Genomic DNA, 26,031 nt, shown 5'->3' on the forward strand with positions numbered 1-26,031 from the left:
TGTTGTTAATATAGCCTCATGTGGAGATAAGAAGATCTCCCGGCGGGAAATCCGAGGCCTTAATTAATAGATCATGTGTGGAAAAGGCGTGAATCACCTAAGAGGTGAGTTTAGAGGTGTAGTGGTGCAGCGGAAGCCTGAGGAGGGTCAAGGCTTCGCTTGCGAAATCCGTCCAACCACTAATTTGTGGCATTGTCGTTATGGGTATTCATGGAATTGCGAAACGTGACTTCGAACAAGATCAAAGCGGGTCAAAAAATAATTAAATTGGATTAGAACTTGGTACGCATAGTGCGTAACCGACGTGTGGTGTGACAAACCGCACACCGTGGTATTCACACTTTAGAATAAACAACACCAAAATATTGTGAAATTTTAAGCTTTTTACAAATGCGACAAATTCGTTACAATAATGTTGGGTGATTTATAGCGCGCATCGTTTGGGTATTAAAATATTCAATAAATTAAGATGTTACGACGGGTTTCTGAGAAGTAAACAAAAATAGTGTACTGCCAGCGTCAGTTTGACCTACCCACGCAGAGAAAGTCAAGTTCACGTTATAGTGTATAGTTGTCGGGTCGTAATTTTCAGAGACAAGACGTCACACTGTTATTACGAATATTGCGTCATAAAAGACCCCATTATTTTATTTCTGTTTTTCTTATAATCGATATCCGATGCTTATACTAGTTTTTTCTCGTGGACTCGTAATTTAAATGTGGTTCGTGTTTTATCGATTCGAATTTGCTTGTCATTTTTCCACTTTATCGCTTTGGTCTTAATCTACATTTATTAGTTTTTATTTTCTTTCTAAAAATTTTTGAAAGATAATTTACATAATTAAAAAAAAGTCATAATTGCTTATTTTTTCCGAACTCTTGAAATTTTCAGCCCGACGTCATACTTTAGTAATCCACTTTCAGGATAAGGGTCATAAAGAATCGTTATATGAACGAGTTTATTTTATCGATTACCTCCGGAATGGCTCATCTAATTTCCCTGATAATTTGGGAAGACTCAACTTTATATTTAGTTTTACAGTGTGCGTGTTACAATCAATATTCACCCTCACGGGATTCCGAGATTTTTTCAAATTACTTCAAAAACAAGACACATAGAGTTTCCGAGATTTTTTTTAATTACTTCAAAAATAAGTGAAGGAATCCCCTAGATTCGTTCAAACTACTTCAGAAACAATAAAAAGAAGGATTCCCGAGATTTTTTCAACTATGTACTTCAAATACCAGGTACAAGGGGTTTCAAAGATTCTTTAAAACTACTTCAAAAACAAAACAAAAGGGACCTCAAAATTATTTCAAACTACTTCAAAAATGAAACAAGGGGGGTTCTACTTCTTCCAAAATACATTAAAAACAAAACACAAGAGATCCTTGAAACTCTTTCAAATTACTTCAAAACACAAGCGATCCCCGAGATTCTACAAAAACTACTTCAAAAACAAAACAAAAGGGCTCACTGAGATTCTTTCAAACCACCTCAAAAACTAGACACAAGGGGTCCCCGAGATTCTTTCAAACTACTTTAAAAACGAAAGAAAATGGAGTCCGTAAGATTCTTTCAAACTACTTCAAAAAGCAGGTATAAGAAGTCCCCGAGATTCATTCAAAGTACATAAAAAACAAAACGCAAGCGATCCCTAAGAGTTTTTCAAACTACTCCAAAACGAAGACCCACGGAATCCCAGAGATTCTACAAAAATACTTCAAAAAGTAGACACAAGGGGTCTCCGAGATTCTTTCGAACTTCTCCAAAAACCAAGTACAAGAGGTCTACGAGATTCTTTCAAAGTACTTCAAAAACGAAACAAAAAAGGGTATTCGAGATTTTTTCAAAGTACATTAAAAATAAAACACAAGACATCCCTGAGACTCTTTCAAACTACTTCAAAACAAAGACACCAGGGGACCCTCGAGATTCTTTCAAACTACTTTAAAAATGAAACAAAAAGGGTCCTCAAATTTTTTTCAAAGTATGTACATCAAAAACAAAACACAAGGGATCCCTGATTGCAAACTACTTCAACGCGAAGACAAAAGGGATCCCCGAGATTCTACAAAAACTACTTCAAAAATAAAAGAAAAAGGATCCCTGAGATTATTTCAAACCACTTCAAAACCTAGACACAAGGGGTCCCCGAGATTCTTTCAAATTACTTTAAAAACGAAAGAAAATGGAGTCCGTAAGATTCTTTCAAACTACTTCAAAAACCAGGTACAAGAAGTCCCCGAGATTCTTTCAAAGTACATGAAAAACAAAACGCCCTAAGGAATCTGTGAGATTTTTTCAAACTACTTCAAAACGAAGACCCAAGCGATCTCCGAGATTCTACAAGAACTACTTCAAAAACTAAAACAAAAGGGGATCCCTGAGTTTACTTCAAACCACTTCAAGAATTAAACACAACTGGTTTCGTAGATTCTTTCAAAATAATTCAAAAACAAAACGCAATGGATCCCCCGAGATTCTTTCAAAGTACTTCAAAAACAAAACACAAGAGATCCCTGAGATTCTTTCAAACTACTTCAACACAAAGACAAAAGAGATTCCAGAGATTCTACAAACACTACTTCAAAGACAAAAGAAAATTAAGTCACTGAAATTCTGTCAAACTACTTCAAAAACTAGACACAAAGGTCTCCGACATTTTTTCAAACCACTCTCAAAACGAAGACCCAAGGGATTCTCGAGATTCTACAAAACTACTTCAAAAATTAAAACAAAAGGGGGTCTCTGAGATTCTTTCAAACCACTTCAAAAACTAGACACGAGGGATGTCCGACATTCTTTCAAACTACTTCAAAAACCAAGTACAAGAGGTCCCCGAGATTCTTTTAAACTACTTCAAAACGAAGGCACAAGGGGTCCCCGAGATTCTTTCAAACTATTTCAGAAACAAAGGAAAAGGGGTCCCCGAGATTATTTCAAACCACTTCGAAAACTAGGCACAAGGGATCTCCGATATTCTTTCAAGCTACTGCAAAAACAAAGCAAAAGAGGTCCTCGAGATTCCACAAAAACTACTTCAAACACTTGACGCAAATGGTCCGTGAGAGAAATTCTTTCAAACTACTTCAAAAACACGATAAGGGATCTCCGAAGTTATTTCACACTACTTCAAAAACAAAACACAACGTATCGCCGAATTTCTACAAAAACTACTTCAAAAATTAAAAACAAAAGGGGGTCTCTGAAATTCTTCCAAACCACTTCAAAAACTAGACACCAGGGGTCTCCGAGATTCTTTCAAACTACTTCAAAAACCAGGCACAAGAAGTCCCCGTGATTCTTTCAAACTGCTTCAATACTGAGTGTTCTGTTTTCAAGGCGTAACACACACAACTTAGTTATTTTTAATGAAACACTCTATATATCTTTAGATATTTTGATTGACACCCACAGGTTATTTTTGCAATTACGATGCTACGTTGCCACCTTATTGCAATTTTCTTGAAATATTTTAATAATGGAAGGATTAACAAAAAAATCATAGTAGAGTTATTTTTTAAATCTATGGTAGAACATTTTGTGGAGAGTTAAAGAAAAGTACTCGGTTTGTTGTGGTATAAATAAGATTAAATTTTCGTATACAGAGTGTGTATAAAAAATGTTTTATTTATTACTGGTTCTTATTCTAGTTTTTGTTCTTTTCTTTTTTGCTGAGTATTTTCTATTAAAAATTGTAGAGTTTTAGATTTTTTTATAAACACTATATTCCACAACAATGTGCGTTAGAAGAGGTCGAACAAAATATGTAAAAATATACAGGGTGTTTTATAAAAAAAAAACTAAGTTGTGTCTTACGCCTTAAAAACAAAACAAGAAATCGAAAAATTAGAAAATACAAAAATTTAAAAACCAAAAAATCGAAAAAATTACTATTTTAAAATGCGAAAAACCGAAAAAGCTAAAACCGGGAAGTCGAAAAATCGAAAATTGAAGAACTGAAAAAGCGAAGAATCGAAAAATTCAGAAATCGAAAAGTCAAAAAATTGAGTAATCAAGAAATTGAGAATTCGAAAAATTTAACAAATCGGAAAACCGATATGATGAAAAATGGAAAATTTGGTCATCGGAGTGTCAAAAAATCGTGAAATCAAAAGTGGAAAAATCGAAAAATTGAAGAATCATAAAACTGAAAAACCTACTATTTTAAAAAACGAAGAATTGAAAAACCGAAAAAGCTAAAACCGGGAAGTCGAAAAACCGAAAATTGAAGAACTGAAAAAGCGAAAAATCGAAAGATTCAGAAATCGAAAAGTCAAAAAATTGAGTAATCAAGAAATTGAGAATTCGAAAATTTTTAAAATCGAAAAACCGTTATGTTGAGAAATCGAAAATTCTAAAACTTGAAGAATCGATATAATTAAAAAATGGAAAAATCTGGTGACCGGAATGTCAAAAAAATCGTGAAATCCAAAGTGGAAATTCGAAAAATTGAAGAATAAAAAACTGAAAAATCTACTATTTTAAAAAGCGGAGAATTGAAAAACCGAAAAAGCTAAAGCCGGAAAGTCGAGAAATCGAAAAATTGAAGAAGTGAAAAAGCGAAAAATCGGAAAATTCAGAAATCGAAAAGTCAAAAAATTGAGTAATCAAGAAATCGAAAATTCGAAAAATTTAAAAAATCGGAAAACCGATATGATGAGAAATGGAAAATTTGATCATCGGAATGTCAAAAAATCGTGAAATCAAAAGTGGAAAAATCGAAAAATTGAAGAATCAAAAAACTGAAAAATCTACTATTTTAGGAAGCGAAGAATTGAAAAACCGAAAAAGCTAAAACCGGGGAGTCGAAAAACCGAAAATTGAAGAAATGAAAAAGCGAAAAATCGAAACATTCAGAAATCGAAAAATCAAAAAATTGAGTGATCAAGAAATTGAGAATTCGAAAAATTTTAAAAAGCGGAAAAGCGTTATGTCGAGAAACCGAAAATTCTAAAACTCGAAAAATGGATATAATTAAAAAATGGAAAAATCTGGTCATCGGAATGTCAAAAAAATCGTGAAATCCAAAGTGGAAAAATCGAAAGATTGAAGAATCAAAAAACTGAAAAATCGAGAAATTGAAAAATCCAATGACTAAAATGTCAGAAGATTGGGAAATCAAAAAATTGAAGAATGGAAACATTGAAAAATTGGAACATCGAAAAATCGCAAAGCCAAAAAATCGAAAACTCGAAAGAGAAATCGAAACATCAAAAATTGAAAAATTGAAACATCTGGAAACCGATACATCAAAATAGTGAGAAATTGAGAAATCGAGAAATAGAAAAATTACAAATTGAAAAATTTTAAATGTGAAAAAATCGAATAAATGAAAAATTGGTAAATTAAACAATGATATATTGAAAAACTGAAAAATCGAAACATTTAAAAACCAACAAATCGAAAAAACTGCAATTTTAAAAATCGAAAAACTAAGAAACCGTAAACCTAAAACCGAGAATTTGAAAAATCTAAAAATCGAGAAGTGGAGAAAACGAAACATTGAAAATTCGGGAAGCGGGAAAATGAAAAAATCGAGAAATCGAAAAATTCAGAAATCAAAGTCAAAAAATTGGATAATCGAAAAATTGAAATATCAAATAAACTGCAAAAACTCAAAACTGAAATATCGATAAATTAGGAAATCGAAAAATTGAAAAATCTAAACATTAAAGAATTGAAAAATCTAGAAAACGCAAGGTCGACATTGAAAAATTGGGACATCAAGAAATCGATACTCAAAATATCGAGAAATCGAAGATCGAAAAATCGAAAAATCGAAAAATCGGGAAATTCAACAATCAAAAAATGAAACACCGAAATCTCGAAAATTTGTGAATTAAAAATAATGAAAAATCCAAAAACTAAAAAATCGATAAATTTAAAAACCAAAAAATCGAAAAACCGAAAAATCTAAAACCGTCCAAAAATCGAAATATTGAAGAACTGAAAAAGGGAAAAATTGAAAAATCGAAAAGTGGATAAATTGAAACATTAAATTAAGAACTCTATAAATTGCAAACCGAAATGTCGAAAAATGGAAGTTCGAGAAATTGAAAAACTGAAAAATCGAATGTAAAGTCCCAAAATTGAAAAAATCATAAAATCAAAATCGAAAAAGAAAATTTAAAAAATCGAAAATTAAAACAATTAAAGAAACAAAAAAGTGAAAAATCAGAAAATTGGAAAATCCCAAAACTGAACACTATGTCTAGTTAAAAATAATTTTAAACCATAGCCCTCAAAGAACCGTACAACTTTGGTCTTTGATTTTTTTCTGTCTGTTTTTTTGTATAGCATTTATTATTTTTTTTAAATTTACAAAATTTCCAAAATGACACTAACATTTTACATCATTTCATGTTTCCGTCGAATTTTTTCCCACACAATGAACACCCTGTATATGTATTAAAATAAAAGAAAAACTTCGACAAACACTCTAAATTAAACTTTCTTTAAATTTTACGCAACTTTCAGGAAGACAATTAATATTTTCACGCGATATTGTATTTCCCGCTAATCGTCGCAAACAAAAGGTTAGGAAACTTCAATAACGAACCAACTTTTCTCATAACATTTGTATTCGACCCAATAAAATAAATATAGAAACAATTTCATACCTACTTCAAGAAACCCTAAAAATAACCTGAATTCGTAATTCAATCACTTAAAACTTTATCCATAGAACAAAAATAAAACAGGCTTCCACAAATATACAAATCTGAATCAATGTCAATAAATTTTTAAGACCCCATTGCAATATTAATCTTATTTTATTTTTACCTATATGAATCTCCCACGAAGAGGGATTTCTCTGAGGAAAATCCCCCAAACCAAAATTTCCAACAGTTATTATTAAAAAAATGAATAAACGCTAATAAAAATTTAAAAAATTCTAACGACAGTATTGTAATTTTGAGAACGGGTTTCCCCACAAAGGAAACGAATTTGTTGTTTTCACGGAAGAGTTCCGATTTTGAGAATGTATACAGAAAATACATTAGTATAATTAAATTAAAGTGGTGTTTATACACCCACTCGGACCTGGAAGAGAAACATTTAACCACGGAGAATGGTAATGGAACTGTACCAAACCGATCTCTGGATAGGTGCTGCCATCTTTGAAACGGGAGTCGACAAAATCAATTCATTGGAAGAATTCTTTTCAGAGCCGGTTCATAAACTAATGTATATAACGTGAAAGATGAAGACGATAATAAGTATATATAGGTACAATTACACCACCATCAATCACAAACGGATTTATTGTATTTATAATAATTATTTCGTTACAAGAATTATTGCTTAAACATGGCGACTTACAACAACAAAACAAATCAAATGTACAATACGTCGCTCACAAAAGCGGCTAATTATCCTTTATTTAAAATGCTTTAACATAATACAAGAACCTCAAACAATACACAACAAAAGTCGAGTTCGAACAAAATAAAAATTTCGGCATAAGCAAGTAAGAAAGAAGTGAAAATAAGAGAAAACCGCTTAGCACCAATAACACAGCTAGAGTATTAAAATTTTGAAAACTTTGGCACAATACCAACATACATTTTGTCAACATTATACAATACTCTTCTCTCTACTACAAAGTAACATCACTTTCCCCGGCGGGAACAAAATAAATCGAAACTTAGGCATCCTTCAAGGCCAGTTCTCTTGGTTCATGTGGGGCAGGCAATTTCGCGTAATTGGCCTCAATCCCCCAGATATCTTTCCCGTATTCTATGATAGTGCGGTCACTGGAGAACTTTCCAGACGACGCGATATTATTAATGGCCATTTCTATCCACTTGGACTGGTTCTAAAAACGCTACTGTTAAGTCACTTCTGTCACAAAATAAGTCATACTAACCTCATAGACGGCGCTGACTTCTTCTTGTTTCTTGATATAGGCGTCATAGTCAGCCAGCAAGTAAAACCTATCATACTTAAGCAAAATGTCAGCCAGATCCTTAAACTCGTCTGGGTTATTAGGGTTAAAGAACCCGTTTTGAATCTGATCAACTACTTGTTTTAATTCGGGGTTCGCGTTATAGTAGTCGTACGCGTTGTACCCTTTCTGTTTCAACGCCTCCACTTCCTCCACGGTCATTCCAAAAATGAAAATATTATCCAAACCCATCTCTTCAGCCATTTCCACGTTGGCACCATCCAGAGTACCAACAGTCAAGGCGCCATTTAATTGGAACTTCATGTTCCCAGTACCCGACGCCTCAGTTCCCGCTGTCGAAATCTGCTCGCTCAAATCCGCCGCCGGGATGATCTTCTCGGCCAGCGTAACCCGATAATTCTCCAGGAAAATAACCTTCAACTTATCCCCGACGATCGGGTCATTATTGACCACATTCCCCACGCAATTAATCAACTTGATGATCTTCTTCGCGGTGTAGTACCCAGGAGCTGCCTTTCCACCAATCATCACAGTCCTGGGGGTGATTTTAGCCGCCGGGTTCCTCTTTATCCTATTATAGAGAGTGATAATGTGCATACAATTCAAAAGCTGCCTTTTGTACTCGTGGATACGCTTAACGTGGATGTCAAACATGGAAGCCGGGTTGACTTTAACCCCGTAGTCTTTCTCGATCAACTGCGCAAGCTTGAGTTTGTTCTCTTGCTTGACTTTAGCTATGCCTCGTTGGAAAACGGGGTCTTTGGCCCATTGTTTGAGTTGTTGGAGCTGGTCGAGGTGCACCATCCACTCTTCCCCGATTTTGTCACAAATGAGGTCACTCAAGCCGGGGTTACACAGCACGAGCCACCGCCGAGGAGTAATTCCGTTAGTCTTGTTCTGGAACTTTTCGGGACTGAGTTCGTAGAAGTCTTTAAACCTGGAAGACACAAAGTAGTGGGGTTAGTGCAGAAAGTCGGACTTACAAATCGGCTTTGATGATTTCTGAGTGGATTCGTGCGACTCCGTTGACCGCGTGCGAGCCTACGATGGACAAGTGGGCCATGTTGACGCGCTTGATTCCGTCTTCTTCAATCAAAGACATGCGGCGCATTCTGTCGAGATCGTGCGGCCACTTTTTCATCACGTTTTCGAGATGGAGGTGGTTGATGTGGTAGATGATCTCCAAGTGACGCGGGAGGATGTTCTGGAGCATGTCAATAGGCCAGCGCTCCAGGGCTTCAGGTAAAACAGTATGGTTGGTGTAGGCGCACGTTCGTACAGTGATGTCCCACGCGCTATTCCACGGAAGTCCCTCAATATCCAGCAAAATCCTCATCAACTCTGGAATGGCCAAAGACGGGTGCGTGTCATTCAGTTGAATCGCGACCTTATCCGGCAGCAAGTCGAAATTAGTTCTAGTGGGCTCGCGCGTCCCGAATTTCGCCGCCTTGAACCGCCGGATGATATCTTGAAGCGTAGCCGCACACATAAAATACTCCTGCTTCAACCGCAGCTCTTTGCCGCCAAAGTTATTGTCATTAGGGTACAAAACCCGCGATATGTTTTCAGCCAGATTTCGGTCCAGAACCGCCTGAATATAATCCCCGTCGTTGACTAAAACCAAAAACTGTAACCCAAGACGTGCGACCCTATAGAAACTTACAAAATTGCAAATTGAAGTCGATGGGCGACTTCGCCGACCATAACCTCAACGTGTTGACGACGTTGTTGTTGTACCCGGGAATGGGGTTATCGTAAGGGAGCGCGAACACCACCTGGGTGTTGACCCATTTCCGCCCGGTGGGTGAGTCCACCACGTTACCGTAGAAGTTCACGGGTAGCATGTACTCAGGGCGGGCTTTTTCCCACGGGTTGCCGAATCTGAGCCAATCGTCGGGCTCCTCTTGTTGTTCGCCGCTGATGATCTTCTGGGCGAAGATGCCGTATTCGTAGCGGATGCCGTAGCCGTAGGCCGCCATGCCTAGGGTGGCCATGGAGTCTAGAAAACAGGCGGCGAGGCGGCCCAGGCCGCCGTTGCCCAGACCGGCGTCCTCTTCCAATTCCTCGAGTTCTTCGATGTCTAAGCCTAGTTGGTAGAGAGCTTCGTCCACGGAGCTTTGGATGCCTAGGTTAATCATGGTGTTTTGGAGAGATCGGCCCATGTAGAATTCTAGAGAGAGGTAGTAGACCCGCTGCAAAGGAAAATCGATGTAGCAATAGGGGTTAGACTGCTCCAGCTCCTCACTGCGGGTTTCCACAATCCCTAAACGCTTACCCGGACTAATTTTTTTAACAATAATGAATCTGGTTCCACGAAAAATTGTTATAAAGATCTCCTTCCATGTAACTTTAAAGAAAGTCAAGTGTGCTTTGTGAATGCTGAACCCTCAGTCTAAAAATAGCGCCGACTTGATTCATTAATTAAAATACTTAAAGGTTAATATTGCTTAACGGAACAATGGTGCAATAAAGCACGCGTTAGAAAATCAAAATGCAAATTAAATTTTAAAACAAAAAAAAATGGTTAATAAAACAATTTCGTTAGAGCTTAACCTTTATAGTAAAAATAGTTGTTTGAGTGAACCTTTCAGTTGCACTTTGATAGAGATAAGTGAAGTAATAACAATAACAGTTAGTATTAAATCAGCAAATGTAGTTCAAGGAGATCTCACTATAAATTGAAAAACGGCTAATCTATGAACTTGTTTTCGCATTGGGAACATTTTTTAACGATCAATAAATTACGTTAAATTGGATCTAAAAAATTAGCGACAGATTTTTAATTATTTTGACCTAATCGAGGTGTATGCAACGAGTTTCTTAGAAATAAACAACTATTATGTAAGTCGATAATTATCTGATATTTTATAATGACCCACTGGAAATGCACAAAGCCAAGGTTAAACGAGTAGTTGCACTGCAAAAGTTACATATTTTTTAATAAAAAACATTTGATATTTCTTTATTAGCCAATCTTTCAAGGATTATCTTCATTTATAATTAGATCTAGTCATATATTTTCTAGATAACTTTAATCTCTATTTCCAAAATATCTACACTACATAGTCAACAACAAACAGTTCTTGAAATTTTCAGCTAAGCTATCTTAAGAAATTATTGACTTAAGTCGCTCAAGGCACTTGATGTGTCTATTGTGCCCACCCGGAATGCAAGAATCGCCAGCTATTTTGTTTACACTGTACTAATTGGAATGTTTATGACAAGATTAACGCTTTGATTAGAGTCAAAAATTTCAAAAAATCTGTTTTTTGGATTGTGGAAAAACTTCCACAGTTGCATAACCTAAATTAAATCATTCGTATTTCAGTCGATCTTTGAGACCGTTCGGAGCCAGATTCACTTGGCCACTCCAAATTTCGCCGATTAGATAATTCTGGCTTCAGTCGAACAATCCAACAATAAATTTTCTCCGAGTTTCTCAATCCACAAGCAAAACAAGAAACAACTTAGTTTAATTTTGGCTTAGATCTTCACCACCCAAAATACATTCTGAATCACAGTTGGCCAATTCAAACCAAAAAATAAAGCACCCCTGCGCAATAAACCTAATGAACCCGAAAATATTTTTCCAAAAATTTAACATCTGTTGGAAGCGCGCCAGCCACATGAAATATTGACACGTGCTTTCTTGTGGCCCGTTCCAACTTCCAACCATCAAACTAAAGTTCAGCGGAATACAATTTGAATAAACCGATAAGCCCATTGTTCGCCCGATAAGCGAAAATAAACCCCGACCTTTACCCTGAGTTGAAAACGCTGTGAGACGTTTCGGGCAGCATCTTCAACTTTGAAATTTCTCACCTTGGGGTCCTTTTCGTAGTAGTGCTGCTGCGTGCGGATCCATCTCGAGACCAGGTGGTCCTTCACGGTGTGGGCTAGCGCGATGTAGTAGTCTCTGGCGGTGGCCACATTCCGGTCCTTCACTAGAGTGTAGTGGAGGTGGCGGTTAAAGGTCTTCTTGATTTCGTTGACGTCGTCGAGTTGGGCGATTCCCCGGACGCTGATTTGTTTTCTTCTTTCGCTGTCCGACTGCGGGATGGACATGTTGTCTTCGTGAAGGCGACCGAATAATGAGCTTGAGGTCGCCTCGCCGGCTTTACTGACTTGAAATGAGTGTAGGGGTCACCTTGCGGAGGGAGTCAGCGCGCAAACGCAAGTTTGTAAACACAAAACAGCTGGCAAGCCCCTTTTCGCAGTTGCCGCCAATTTTTGGAGTGGTTGGACACGTGATGGGATTAACAGAGAGCGGAGACGAGCGACATGGAGCGAACGAGTGATGGATGAGTAATGGAATTTCGCATTTACTTACTTCAGGTTTAAGTATTAGTGCCGCATGATTACTGATGTAGAGTGCATGATAATTGTTCATTAGGGGTATTTTTAGAAGCTACGTGGCTCTGCGTGGGATTGCAGTGAGCAAATGGGATTATCTCGGTATTAAGAAAATGACGTTGGGTAGGATTTTGTCTGGACTTTAATTGTGGACAGATAAGCTGTAATCAAGCTGACGACCTTACTTCGAGCAGACTGTCGTGAGATAAGAAATGGTACAAATATACTGTAGAAAGACTGGGCCGAAAAATTACAATGAAAAGTAAATTTACTTGTTCAAACGTCATTGTAAATACGTTCGTTTTTAAACAAGCTTTTACCAATATTGCAACTGCTGTAATCAAAATCAGTTTTCAAGTCAAATTGATCAGGTTTTTTTTTATTACTATTTTTACACAAATATACAAAAGTAATTTTATATTATAACCTAACTTTGCAAAAAAAGGTTGTTATGTTAACGGTTTTTGTTTAAACATAACGGCAACCTTTTAAATCCTTTATATTAAGGTAGCATTGTGTTTTCACTTCACGATAATTGCGCCGAGGGAATATTAAACTCTTTATTTATCGCTTTCTATTGTCAATTTTTAAATTACGTCGGTGTAATTGTGGTTCAGAGAAATTGGAGCTCAAGGTCCAACTTTTTAATGTCTTGTTTGACGTTTCCGCTCAAGATGGCTGCTCGAAATCTGAAACATTTATTTTTGAGACTGAAAATGAGGTGAATACACACGCAATACAAAAAAATAAAAAACTGAACTCTTCGGGAAATTTAAAAAGGAAAAATCTTGAAAAAAAGCGAGAAAATCTTGAACATTTTTCATAAAATCTTCAAAAAAAAAGAATTTTTAGAAACCTTGGAAAATCGTCAAAAAAACTTGAAAAAATCAAAAACAAAAGCGGAAATCTTCAAGACCCGGTTTCCAGAAGCTGACTGGGATTATTAAATTTTTAACACGGGGTTAAAGTGTCACGTGATTGACTCTACGCCAATCACTCAATCAAACGTCACCAAACACCTCGTTAAATGCGTGATTAACTTAATCCCAGTTAAAATATTGTATAAACTGGAAACGGAGACATTTTGAAAAAGATCTTTAAAAAAAACTTGAAAATTTAAAAAATGTTTGAAAAACTAAAGAAAATATTAAAAACCTTGAAAACTTAAAAATCTTGAGAAACTTCAAAACCCTTGAAAAATAAAAAATCTTAAACAATCTCTTTAAATTGCTTCAAAAACAGTACACAAAAAAATCCCCTAGATTTTTTCAAACTATTTCAAAAACCATACAGGAGTCCCCGAGATTCTTAAAATTAAAAAAAAAATGAAAATCTTGAGAAATTCAGAATCTTCAAAGAAATTCAAACCACTGAAAAATCTTCAAGAAATTTAAGAACGAAGAACCTTGAAAAAAAGCGAAAAGATCTTAAAAATTTTTCAAAAAACTTGAAAAACCCAAAAATAAAAGGAGAAATCTTTAAAAATAAATCTTAAAGACCCGGTTTGCAGAACCTCAATTAAATATTTGACTGGGATTAAATTTTTAAAACGGCGTTAAAGTACCATATGACTGACACTACGCCAATCAGAAGTCGCTAAACGTCTCGTTAAATGCGTGATTAACTTAATCCCAGTTAAAATATTGTGTAAACTGGCTCTAAAAAACAGAAATATTTTGAAAAAAAATCTTCAAAAAAAAAACAGAAAAAAGGAAAATGTTAAAAAAACTTGAAAATTTCAAAAATGTTTAAAAAACTTCAGAAAATATTAAAAACGTTGAAAACTTAAAAATCTTCAAAAAAATCTTGAGAAACTTCAAAACCCTTGAAAAATAAAAAGTCTTCAAATTTTAAAACAAATCTGTAAAAAAATCTTGAAAATCTTGAGACATTCAAAAAACGAATAATCTTCAAAGAAATTAAAGACTCTTTAAAAACCTTGAAAAAATCAAAAACAAAAGAGAAATCTTTAAAAACAAATCTTGAAGACCCGGATAATGTAAAAAAAAAACTTGAGAATTAAAAATATGTTTAAAAAACGTAAGAAAACATGAAAAACCTTGAAAAACTTCGAAACCCTTGAAAAACTTCAAAACCCTTGAAAAATAAAAGAAATTTTTTAAATCTTCAACAATCTCTTTAAATTGCTTCAAAAACAGTACCCAAAAAAATCCCCTAGATTCTTTAAAACTGTTTCAAAAACCATACACGAAATCCCCGAGATTCTTTAAATTACTTCAAAAACAAGGCTTATGTGATGCCTGAGATTCTTAAAATTAAAAAAAAAGCAAAATTTTTGAAAAATCTTGAAAATCTTAAAACAAATCTGTAAAAAAATCATGAAGATTTTTAAAAATTCGAAAAAAACGAATAATCTTCAAGGAAATTAAAAAAACTGAAAAATCTTCAGGAAATTTAAGAAGGAAGAACCTTGAAAAAAGTGAAAAAATGTTAAAAATTCTTGAAAAAACCTTCAAAAAAATTAAAGACTTTGAAAACCTTCAAAAATTTTCAAAAAACTTGAAAAAATCAAAAACAAAAGAGAAATCTTTAAAAACAATTCTTGAAGACCCGGAAAATGTAAAAAAAACTTGAGAATTAAAAAAATGTTTAAAAAACGTAAGAAAACATAAAAAACCTTGAAAAACTTCGAAACCCTTGAAAAACTTCAAAACCCTTGAAAAATAAAAAAAAAATTTAAATCTTCAACAATCTCTTTAAATTGCTTCAAAAACAGTACACAAAAAAATCCCCTAGATTCTTTCAAACTGTTTCAAAAACCATACACGAGGAATTCCCGAGATTCTTTAAATTACTTCAGAAACAAGGCTCATGTGATTCCTGAGATTCCTAAAATTAAAAAAAAAAGAAAAATTTTTGAAAAATCTTGAAAATTTTAAAACAAATCTGTACAAAATCCTGAAGATTTTTAAAAATTCAAAAAAGCGAATAATCTTCAAAGAAATTTAAAAAACTGAAAAATCTTCAGGAAATTTAAGAAGGAAGAACCTTGAAAAAATGTTAAAAATTCTTGAAAAAACCTTCAAAAAAAATTAATGACTCTTTAAAAACCTTGAAAAATTTTCAAAAAACTTGAAAAAATAAAACACAAAACAGACATCTTTAAAAACAAGTATTGAAGACCCGGATAATGTTAAAAAAAAACTTGAGAATTAAAAAGATGTTTAAAAAACGTAAGAAAACATGAAAAACCTTGAAAAACTTCGCAACCCTTGAAAAACTTTAAAACCCTTGACAAATAAAAAAAAAATTTAAATCTTCAACAATCTCTTTAAATTGCTTCAAAATCAATGAGATTCTTAAAATTAAAAAAAAAAGAAAAATTTTTGAAAAATCTTGAAAATCTTAAAACAAATCTGTAAAAAATCCTGAAGATTTTTAAAAATTCAAAAAAATGAATAATCTTCAAAGAAATTAAAAAAACTGAAAAAGCTTCAAGAAATTTAAAAAGAAGAAATCTTGAAAAAAAGAGGAAATCTCGAACATTTTTCAAAAAAATTGAAGAATCAAAAACAAAAGGGGAAATCTTTAAAAACAAATCTTTAATAAAAAACGGAAATATTTTGAAAAATCTTGAAAATCTTAAAACAAATCTGTAAAAAATCTTGAAGATTTTTAAAAATTCAAAAAAACGAATAATCTTCAAAGAAATTAAAAAAACTGAAAAATCTTCAGGAAATTTAAGAAAGAAGAACCTTGAAAAAATGAAAAAATGTTAAAAATTCTTGAAAAAACGTTCAAAAAAAATTAAAGACTTTAAAAACCTTGAAAAATTTTCAAAAAACTTGAAAAAATCAAAAACAAAAGAGAAATCTTTAAAAACAATTCTTGAAGACCCGGAAAATGTTAAAAAAAAAGTTGAGAATTAAAAAGATGTTTAAAAAACGTAAGAAAACATGAAAAGCCATGAAAAACTTCGAAACCCTTGAAAAACTTTAAAACCCTTGACAAATAAAAAAAACAATTTAAATCTTCAACAATCTCTTTAAATTTCTTCAAAATCAATGAGATTCTTAAAATTAAAAAAAAAAGAAAAATTTTTGAAAAATCTTGAAAATCTTAAAAGAAATCTGTAAAAAATCCTGAAGATTTTTAAAAATTCAAAAAAATGAATAATTTTCAAAGAAATTAAAAAAACTGAAAAAGCTTCAAGAAATTTAAAAAGAAGAAATCTTGAAAAAAAGAGGAAATCTCGAACATTTTTCAAAAAAATTGAAGAATCAAAAACAAAAGGGGAAATCTTTAAAAACAAATCTTTAATAAAAAACGGAAATATTTTGAAAAATCTTGAAAATCTTAAAACAAATCTGTAAAAAATCCTGAAGATTTTTAAAAATTCAAAAAAACGAATAATCTTCAAAGAAATTAAAAAACTGAAAAATCTCCAAGAAATTTAAAAAGGAATCTTGAAAAAAAGAGAAAATCTCGAACATTTTTCAAAAAAATTGAAGAATCAAAAACAAAAGGGGAAATCTTTAAAAACAAATCTTTAATAAAAAAACGGAAATATTTTGAAAAAAATCTTCAAAAAATTCTAAAAAAAGGAAAATGTTTAAAAAAACTTGAAAATAAAAAAAATGTTTAAAAAACTTAAGAATATAATAAAAAATTTAAAAATCTTGAAAAACTTCAAAACCCTTGAAAAAATAAACAAATCTTGAACAATCTCTTTAAATTGCTTCAAAAACAAGACTTTGTGTCTTTGTGATCCCCGAGATTCTTAAAATTAAAAAAAAGGAAAAATTTTGAAAAAATCTTGAAAATTTTGAAAAAATCTTCAAAATTTTAAAAGAAATCTGTAAAAAATCTTGAAAATCTTTAGAAATTCAAAGAAACCAATAATCTTCAAGAAATTTAAAAAGGAAGAATCTTTAAAGGCCTTGAAAAATCTTCAAAAAAATATTGAAAAAATCAAAAACAAAAGAGGAAATCTTTAAAAACAAATTATGAAGACCCCGTTGCAGAAGCTCAATTAAATTTTTAATTGCAATTAAATTTTTAAGACAACGTTAAACACTATGTGACTGAAAATATTGTATAAACAGGCTCTAAAAAACGGAAATATTTTGAAAAAAATCTTCAAAAAAATTCAAGAAAAAAGAAATTGTTAAAATAAAAACTTGAAAATTAAAAAAATGATTAAAAAACTTACAAATCTTGAAAAGCTTCAAAACCCTTTAAAAAGTCTTGAATAATCTCTGTAAATTGCTTCAAAAACAATACACACAAAAATCCCCGTGATGCCTAAAACTAAAAAAAAGGAAAAATTTTGAAATAAAATGTTAAAAATCTGAAACAAATTTGTAAAAAAACTTTAAAATCTTCAGAAATTCAACAAAAAAATTAAAAAATTGGAAAATCTTCAAGGGATTTAAGAAGGAAGAATCATGAAGAGTTTCCAAAAAAATTGAAGAATCTTTAAAAACTTCCAAAAATCTTCAAAAAACTTGAAAAAATAAAAGACGAAAGGGGAAATCTTTAAAAACAAATTTTTAAGAACCGGTTTACTGAAGCTCAATTAAATACTTGACTGCGATTAAATTTTTAACACGGCGTTAAAGTACCACGTGACTGACTCTACGCCAATCAGACGTCGCTAAACGCCTCGTTAAATGCGTGATTAACTTAATCCCAGTTAAAATATTGTATAAACTGGCCCTAAAAAACGGAAATATTTTGAAAAAAAATTAAGAAAAAGGAAAATGTTTAAAAAAAACTTAAAAATTTAAAAATGTTTAAAAAACTTAAGAAAACCCTTAAAACATAAAAATCTTCAAAACAAATCTTGAGAAACTTCAAAACCCTTGAAAGATAAAAAAATCTTCAAATCTTGAAACAAATCTTTAAAAAAATCTTGAAAATCTTGAGAAATTAAAAAAAACGACTAATCTTCAAAGAAATTAAAAATACTGAAAATCTTCAAGAAATCTAAAAAGGAAGAACTTTGAAAAAAGCGAAAAAAATCTTAAAAAGTTTTGAAAAAATCTAAAAAAAATTGAAGAATCTATAAAAACCTTGAAAAATTTCCAAAAAACTTGAAAAAATGAAAAACAAAAGGAAAAACCTTTAAAAACAAATGTTTAAGACCCGGAAAATGTTTAAAAAAGTTGACATTTAAAAAAATGTTTAAAAAACGTAAGAAAACATGAAAAACCTTGAAAAACTGAAAAATCTTAAAAACAATCTTGAAAAACTTCAAAATCCCTAAAAAATAAAAATAATCTTCAAAAAATCTTCAACAATCTCTTTAAATTGCTTCAAAAACAGTACACAAAAAATTCCCTAGATTCTTTCAAACTGTTTCAAAAACAATGCATGAGGAATCCCCGAGATTCTTTAAATTATATACTTTAAAAACAAGACTCATGTGATCCCTGAGATTCTTATATTTAAAAAAAGGAAAAATTTTGAAAAAATCTGGAAATCTTGAAACAAATCTGTAAAAATTCTAGAAAATCTTCAGAAATTCATAAAACGAATAATTTTCAAAAAATTGAAAAATCTTCAAGAAATTTAAAAATTGGTCTAAAGAGTTTAGACAGTACTTCCCTCGCTGTCGGAAACTTGACGACTGCATGCCTATTGTGTTTTTTTTCTCATTACATTTTTGTAGTAGGAATTTAAAAAAAAATTGCGATGACGTCATCAACATTTTTGCAAGGACACGTATATCAGTTGGGATAGATGTAGTGTAATACTAAGAATAAAATTATTATATTCTCAAATTTTCGGGAAAATGAATTGGGTCGTTTGAATATTGATTTGTAATAATCAATAAAATAACGAAACAATTTACTCACGTATACCTACGTATCAGAGGCAACTGAAAATCGTGTATGTATAAACATTGTTAATTTAAGATGATAGGCGTAACAGCATACGTGAGAGCCAAACAGAGAAACTGTAAACAAAACCACCGTCGGTTTTATTGCTTCGACTTCCGCTTATTATATAAAACATTGGGTTTTATTTTAATTCTTGACGGTGAAATTCACAATTGGTTGATTATAAACATGTCTATTTCACATTCGCGGAATCAAGTGAACGCATAAAACAAATGCAGGTCTGTAATGTTAAAGTCGATGTAAATAAGCGTGCTACCCTTATGTTTCAACCGAGTTTTTCCTTTAACAAATTTTGTGTCTACCAAATTGGGTTGGTTGGGGTGTAATACTAATAATAAGTGTTGCCTTTAATTTAATCAATAAAATAAATTGACTTCATTAATTTTTTTGAACCACCTCTTAAGAAAATCTAAAAAATATGAATGGAATGATAAATCACAAGTACAAACTCATCATATTTTTTGCATTTTAGATAGGATTTATTCAGCAAAATTTAAGGGCGACGTCATCAATTTTTTTTAGGAGGGATGAACAAATACATTTTGAACAAAAGTTTACCATGCTTATAATAACTTTAAAATATTCCCAAGATTTCAAAGCATTCGGTTTTGTAATTCCTGATTAAATCGATAAAATAAATTCACGCCTTCATTAATTTTTTTGAGACACCCTGCATATGCAAATCCAAAAATATGAATGGAATGATAAATCACAAGTACAGACTCATCATATTTTGTACATTTTAGATACGATTTATTCGGAAAACTTTTGAGCTGACGTCATCAGTTTTTTGTAGAAGATAACCAAATATATTTTGACTAAAAATTTATTATGCTCTTTATAACCTTAAAACATCTGCAAGATTTCAAAGCATTCGGTTTTGTAGTTCCTGATTAAATCAATAAAATAAATTTACGCATTCATTAATTTTTTTGAGTCACTCTGTATATGCAAATCCAAAAAATATGAATGGAGTGATAAATGACAAGTACAGGCTCATCATATTTTGTACATTTTAGATATGATTTATTCGGCAAACTTTCGAGCTGACGTCATCAAGTTTTTGGAGGGGATAAGCAAATATTTTTTTACTAAAGATTTATGATGCTCTTTATAGCCTTAAAACATCTGCAACATTTCAAAGCATTCTGGTTAGCAGATTAAAAATTAAATTTCAAAATGTTGTTTTATAATTTTGATTTTTTTTCCAAAAATCTGGACGTTTCGGGTGAAAAGTCGATTCAGAGTTGTAAACTACATGTGTAGGACTATGTTATTTTATACAATTGAAAACCCATTTACTATGTACAATTTTGAAGTGACGTCATCGCTTTAGTGGTGGGGATGATTCGACAAATTTTGGTTAGCGTTTTACCATCTACATGATATTCTTAATATAAGTACAAAATTTCACAACAATCGGTCGAGTACTTTCGGAGATTATCTGTCTAATAAAAATCCGTGACAACAGACGGACAGACGGACAGACGGACGGACAGACGGACAGACGGACAGACGGACGGACAGACGGACAGACGGACAGACGGACAGACGGACAGACAGACGGAAATGGGAGACCTATTTCTTCGTCTTCTAGGGGTCATGAAAGATCGAGAAAACGTAAAAGTAGAGAGTCGGCCGACGGACTCGATTACAATACTTCCTTTGCTTACGCTCGGGAAGTAAAAAGGAAGAATTTAAAAAAAAAGCGAGAAAATCTTGACAACTTTTAAAAAATCCCAGTTAAAATATTGTACAAACTGGTCCTAAAAAGGGAAATATTTTGAAAAAACTTAAAAAAATGCAAGAAAAAGGAAAATTTTGCAAAGAAAACTTGAAAAGTAAGAAAATGTTTAAAAATTTAAAAAAATATGAAAACTCTTAAAACAATTCAAACTTCAAAACCCTTGAAGAAATAAAAAATCCCCGAGGTTCTTTCAAATTATGCGCGAATCCAAATTTTACCCACTTTTAAATAAAGTAAAATTTCGGCCTTGAGGCGCCGGTCTAAATTTTACCGGCGCTGTTTCAGGCCGCATCCGCGTCCGGAAACTATCATCATTGTTATTCTGTATCACAGACTTTCTGTATTATTCCTACAGAGCCCATAGTTGGCAACACTTGAAAATTGCTTACGACTGTCATAAATTTTATTACCAATCGCCGAAATTGACAGCTCCAGGCGCACAATCAATAGCGCCGGCTTACGAATTTTGCAGTGGAGCGTTATTGATCGGCTTATCATTAGACTTTATGACCATTTAACTGCCGCTGGAAGACCCAAACGGTGAGTCATGGGCTGGGAATTATCTGCAAACTGTGGTTGGCCAGACTTGGACTGCCGATTAGCGACAAACAGGTGCGTATACCTGGAATTCATTGAAACTGAAAGAGGGTAAAGCAGGTAGTAGGCGTCCTATTCAAAAGGAATTAAGAATTTTCAAGCCAACCCAAAAATCGCATTCCAAAACATAAGTGTCAAATTTATACTTACACAATAAGTTGCGATTACGTCATCAATTTTGTGGAGTGGACAAATTCTGATTGCTCGTGTATAGGCGAAAGCCAGGATTACAAAACACAAAACTCGTAACTCGAAGATTCTATTCACGTTTTTTCAAAGATCCACAACATGTATAACATACAGGCTCATAAAAAGAAATATTTCTCAGTCTATAGATCGAAAGTGCACAACGCCGCTTGGACATTTCGTACAGCATCTACAGTCCAAGGCAAAATACTTTACACCTGCGACTAACAACTACTGAAAGACATCACTTGAAATGATAAAAAACAAAGTATAAACAACTAAATTATTTTACAAAATATATTAAATTTATTTAGTTTTCTTGCTTTCTTGATTTTCTACGGTGTTCTCTTGTTGACCTTCGATGGCTTTGTTTTCCTCCCCCTCCGCGCTGTAGCCGAACTCGTTCTTCCTCGTTTTATCCACGGGGTAGATCCAGCGCTGGTACAAAAACACGAGGAATACCACGTCATCCCGGAAACACCCTATTCTATACATCGTCGGCATCTTGATAACAAACGCGAACATATCGTCTATAAACGTGTTCAAAAATTTGTAAGTCAACATGCGCCAAGGCAAGTGCGCAACCGACTTAAGCTTATAGTTGATAAAGAGCTGCGGCGTCATCATGATAAAACCGAAAGTCAACAAGTACCCGTACAACAAATCTAAAACGAACGAGTACCACCCTTTATGTTCTAGGTAAAACAACGCATAAATACTGTAACCGACCAGCAGTGGGAAACACACCCACGATAAATACTTAAATGCTAAATTGTCATATACTTTGGTACTGCTGTCCACGTACGACCCTTTATCTTTGAACGTCAAACGCCCATTCTCGAACTTAATATCGACGACTTTGTATATCTTCCATAGTTCGATTCCCAAACCTATGAAGCAGCTAATCCGCACGAGAGTATTAGTTTCGTTATCAAGCACATAAAGCAAAACGACTAAAGACTGGAAAACCCCGAAAAATACCGAACGTACGGACAGACCTTCCAACGAATTGCGGTTATTCCAGAACTGGATGTCGTTCTTAAACGCGAGCAACTCAAAAACGGAATGTAAAATTGATACCATGATGGTCAATCCTAGTAGGTACGGATTCGTGTCCATCAAAGTTTCTTTCAAAGTGTCTTGTTCTTCATCAGACTCTCCCTCTTTGTCGCCCCACACATTCCACATTTGTCTCATGTTTTGCGCAGCGTACAACTGCCACTTAAACAAAGTCAGAGGTTGGTAGTAAATTCGCAGATGCAGCGTTTCGTTCAAAGGTTTATAATCTCGCGCCATATTCCAAAAATCGTTAGCATAAAGTACCGGCTTATAAAACTTGCCATCAGCTGTAAACTTGATAAACTGGTCCAGAGGTGCTGGAACCCCCCCGTATGTCCACGAAGTCTGATCTGTAACAAGGTTTATGGTGAAATTTGGGTGCCAATGTGACACTATTTTCCCATCTTCGACTTCCACCTTCTCGCTGGTTCCCGTCAAGAGGTTTTTAGTGCCGCTGCTCTTCAGTTTTTTAAACTTATTCAACTGCTTTGTAACACGCGTCATTTGATTTTTCCCGTAATTACTAGCTTGTGGATTGGGGCTTTCGCCACGTCTCGTAATAAACGCGTGCAAGTACAAAGACCCATTGTTCCTCATTTGATCCGAGATAGTAACATTTTTTTCAACGAAATAGGTACCATCTTTGCTCCCGCCGGACGTCCAGTCGCCATAAACCAAATTATCTTTATACCAGAACAAATCCACCGAACTAAAATCCTCCATTTGCTCCTTTTCACTGACGTACACGTGCAAACTCAACGGGGTCCCCTCCTGGAAGATGTTTTTCGCGGTGAACGTGGGCGTCGCGGCCCCCGTGTTGTTAGTCTGAGGCGGCGCAGGCCTTCGGAAGAATGACGTGATGAAGTAGATTATCAAGGCGCGGATGATCAGGGACTTGGTTAGCGCGAAAAAGGACTCCATTCGGGTGGGCTGGCGCTGCGCTTCTTGCTGAAAACGGGATTTTTAGGCGAAATTTGGGATTTATTGATTACTTACGGCATTCTCTGCGGGCTGGTTTTCGTCCGGTTTGGCCACTTGGCCGTTGACCGACGGGTTGTTTTCGCTTTCTTGGCCGCTCATCTTGGGATGGTTGTGCAAATTTTATAATTTTACCAATAAATTGACCACATCACTGGAACGAAATGACTTTTCGTTTGAAATTTGCGAAGTTGGTAGCTGGAGAAAGAGGTTATGTGCGGGAGCAGGGGGGCCAACCGCGTTACGTCACGAAAAACTGACGTGGTCATCACGTGAGGGTCGCGAGGGTCATGCGACAGGGGCGGATTAAGGCGGATTTGGAGACCATGATTTCTTTGTTTTTGAAGATTTCAAAGTCGATCACATATTGTAATCTAAAATTAGAATATAGTTACAGAATAGGAACTAAAACTGAGTCTATGTCGTAAGTCTAGGAAATACTGACTGATTTAAGTTTTTGTTAAAAAGAGCAGCAATTTTGAGACTTTGTTTATTTACAGTACACAAATTAATCAAATCAATTTATTTTTTATAAATTTCTTTAATGAACAATATTACCAATTCCATCCCGACAACTGCAACATAAAATATGTCAAGAAAATTTAACAAATTTAAAATTTTAGGAATTTTTAAGGAAACCTTGACTCTGTTACATTATTAAATATAAAAATGCTTGCTAATTTACTGAAAAAACTGTATTTTAACTGATTATTTAATTAATTATTTCGACAGAACTTCCCTCGCCTCGATTTTTTGCTTGAATTTTTCAATTTTTCTTTTTTTTTCTCTTCAGTTTTTTTATTTTATTTTTTTATTTTTTCAATTTTATTGTTTTCAGTTTCTCGTTTCTTTTATTTTTCATTTTTTTTTTGTTTCTTCATTTTTAAGATATGCGACTCTTCAAATTTTCATTTTTAATTTATATTTATATATAGTACATATTAAGATAAAACTAAATCACATACCTTCTAAGAAAATAGAGGATGGGTGGGCGGGAGTAGTACTTGCCAAGATAAGATTGAATAATATTAAGAGTAGTCACTGGAATGAAGAGGGGATCGGTGGGCGGAGCTAATGCTTGCTTATAAAATAAAATGAAAAAATGAAATTTCAATTTTTTTCCTTCAATTTTTCGAGTTTCAAGCTTAAAATTTTCAATTTTCCAACTTTTGATTTTTTCTGTTTTTATATTGTGCAATTTTTCGATTTATTTGCGTTATTTTTTCATTTATTCGATTTTTCAGTGTTTCGATTTTATTTTTTGTTTTTGCACTTTTATTTTTTTCAGTTTCCCGTTTCTTCAATTGTTCGATTTACAATTTTTCAATTTTTCATTTTTTTCAGTTTTAAATTTTTCGATTTTTCGATTTTCCAACTTTTGGATGTTTCAGTTTTCAGATTTTACAATTTTTCTATTCGCAATTTTTCGAGTTTTCAATTTTTAATTTCTCACTTTTTGGATTTTTCAATTTTTCGTTTCTTCAATTTTTGGATTTGCAATTATTCAATTTTTTTTTTTGTTAGTACTTGCTAAGATTAGACTGATTTTAGCAAATCACAGATCCTCTAAGAACATTGAGAGCGGGTGGACGGGCCTAGTATACCCACCCTTATTACGTTTCCATCATTCATTCTTATTGGCTCTGAAGAAAGAATTTCACCGGTTTACAATTTTTAATTATTCAGTTTTTGATTTTTCAATTTTAAAATATTAAAATCGAAAGAAATGTTGAAAAAATAAAGGAATTGTACAAAGGAAAAATTATGATATGAAACCAAGAAAATGAAAATTAAAAAAACGAGCATATGAAAAACAAAAATCAAGAACTTGGAAAATTGAAAAATCGAAAAATAAAAACGAGAATCTGAAAATCCAAAAATGAAAAATTGTAAAATGGAAAAATTGAAAAACTGAAAATGAAAGAAAATGACGAAATGAAAAATTGTAATATTAAAAATTTAAAATCGACGAAAAGGAAAAACGAAAAATTCTAATATCAAAAAATTGATCGAAGGGAAATAAATCCAGATTTTTCAAAAAAGGATAAGATTTGATTTGCGAATTTTATTTTTAAACTCTAACTAGTTTTCCAGAATCGCCTACTGAAATATCCCAATTTTAAAAAATCTTTCATTCTTATTGGTTCTGAAGAAAAATTTTTCAATCTTTAATTATTTAGTTTTTTGATTTTTCAATTTTAAAAATTATAAAATCTTAAATATTGAAAAAATAAAAGAATTGTAAAAAGGAAACATTCTGATAACAAATCGAGTAAATGAAAATAAAAAAATCGAGAAAATGAAGAATCCAAAAATGAAAAATTGTAAA

At 32.9% G+C, this 26,031-nt stretch overlaps 2 protein-coding genes and 1 long non-coding RNA gene across 3 annotated transcripts; 1 reads left to right on the forward strand and 2 right to left on the reverse strand.

The window, feature by feature from the left end:
• Window positions 1-7,256: 7,256 nt before the first annotated feature.
• On the reverse strand, window positions 7,257-12,149 carry LOC135125269 (glycogen phosphorylase). The gene is made up of 5 exons (XM_064050715.1): window positions 11,739-12,149; window positions 9,580-10,108; window positions 8,900-9,530; window positions 7,878-8,853; window positions 7,257-7,826 (listed from the first exon to the last, which is right to left on the reverse strand). The coding sequence occupies exons 1-5, from the start codon at window positions 11,979-11,981 to the stop codon at window positions 7,656-7,658; spliced, it is 2,550 nt and encodes an 849-aa protein (XP_063906785.1). The 5' UTR covers window positions 11,982-12,149; the 3' UTR covers window positions 7,257-7,655.
• Window positions 12,146-12,632, forward strand: LOC135125280 (uncharacterized). Its single transcript, XR_010279864.1, has 2 exons — window positions 12,146-12,257; window positions 12,310-12,632. It is a non-coding gene; the product is annotated as an uncharacterized LOC135125280 (long non-coding RNA).
• A 9,090-nt stretch (window positions 12,633-21,722) lies between these two features.
• On the reverse strand, window positions 21,723-23,942 carry LOC135125286 (putative lipid scramblase CLPTM1). The gene is made up of 2 exons (XM_064050735.1): window positions 23,721-23,942; window positions 21,723-23,672 (listed from the first exon to the last, which is right to left on the reverse strand). Exons 1-2 carry the CDS (start codon window positions 23,802-23,804, stop codon window positions 21,972-21,974), a joined length of 1,785 nt encoding a protein of 594 aa, XP_063906805.1. The 5' UTR covers window positions 23,805-23,942; the 3' UTR covers window positions 21,723-21,971.
• Window positions 23,943-26,031: the final 2,089 nt, after the last annotated feature.

Source organism: Zophobas morio, unplaced genomic scaffold (genome assembly GCF_036711695.1).
Source record: "Zophobas morio isolate AGI-343-1 ecotype UQ-CSIRO unplaced genomic scaffold, CSIRO_AGI_Zmor_V1 ptg000002l, whole genome shotgun sequence".
Taxonomy (NCBI): domain Eukaryota; kingdom Metazoa; phylum Arthropoda; class Insecta; order Coleoptera; family Tenebrionidae; genus Zophobas; species Zophobas morio.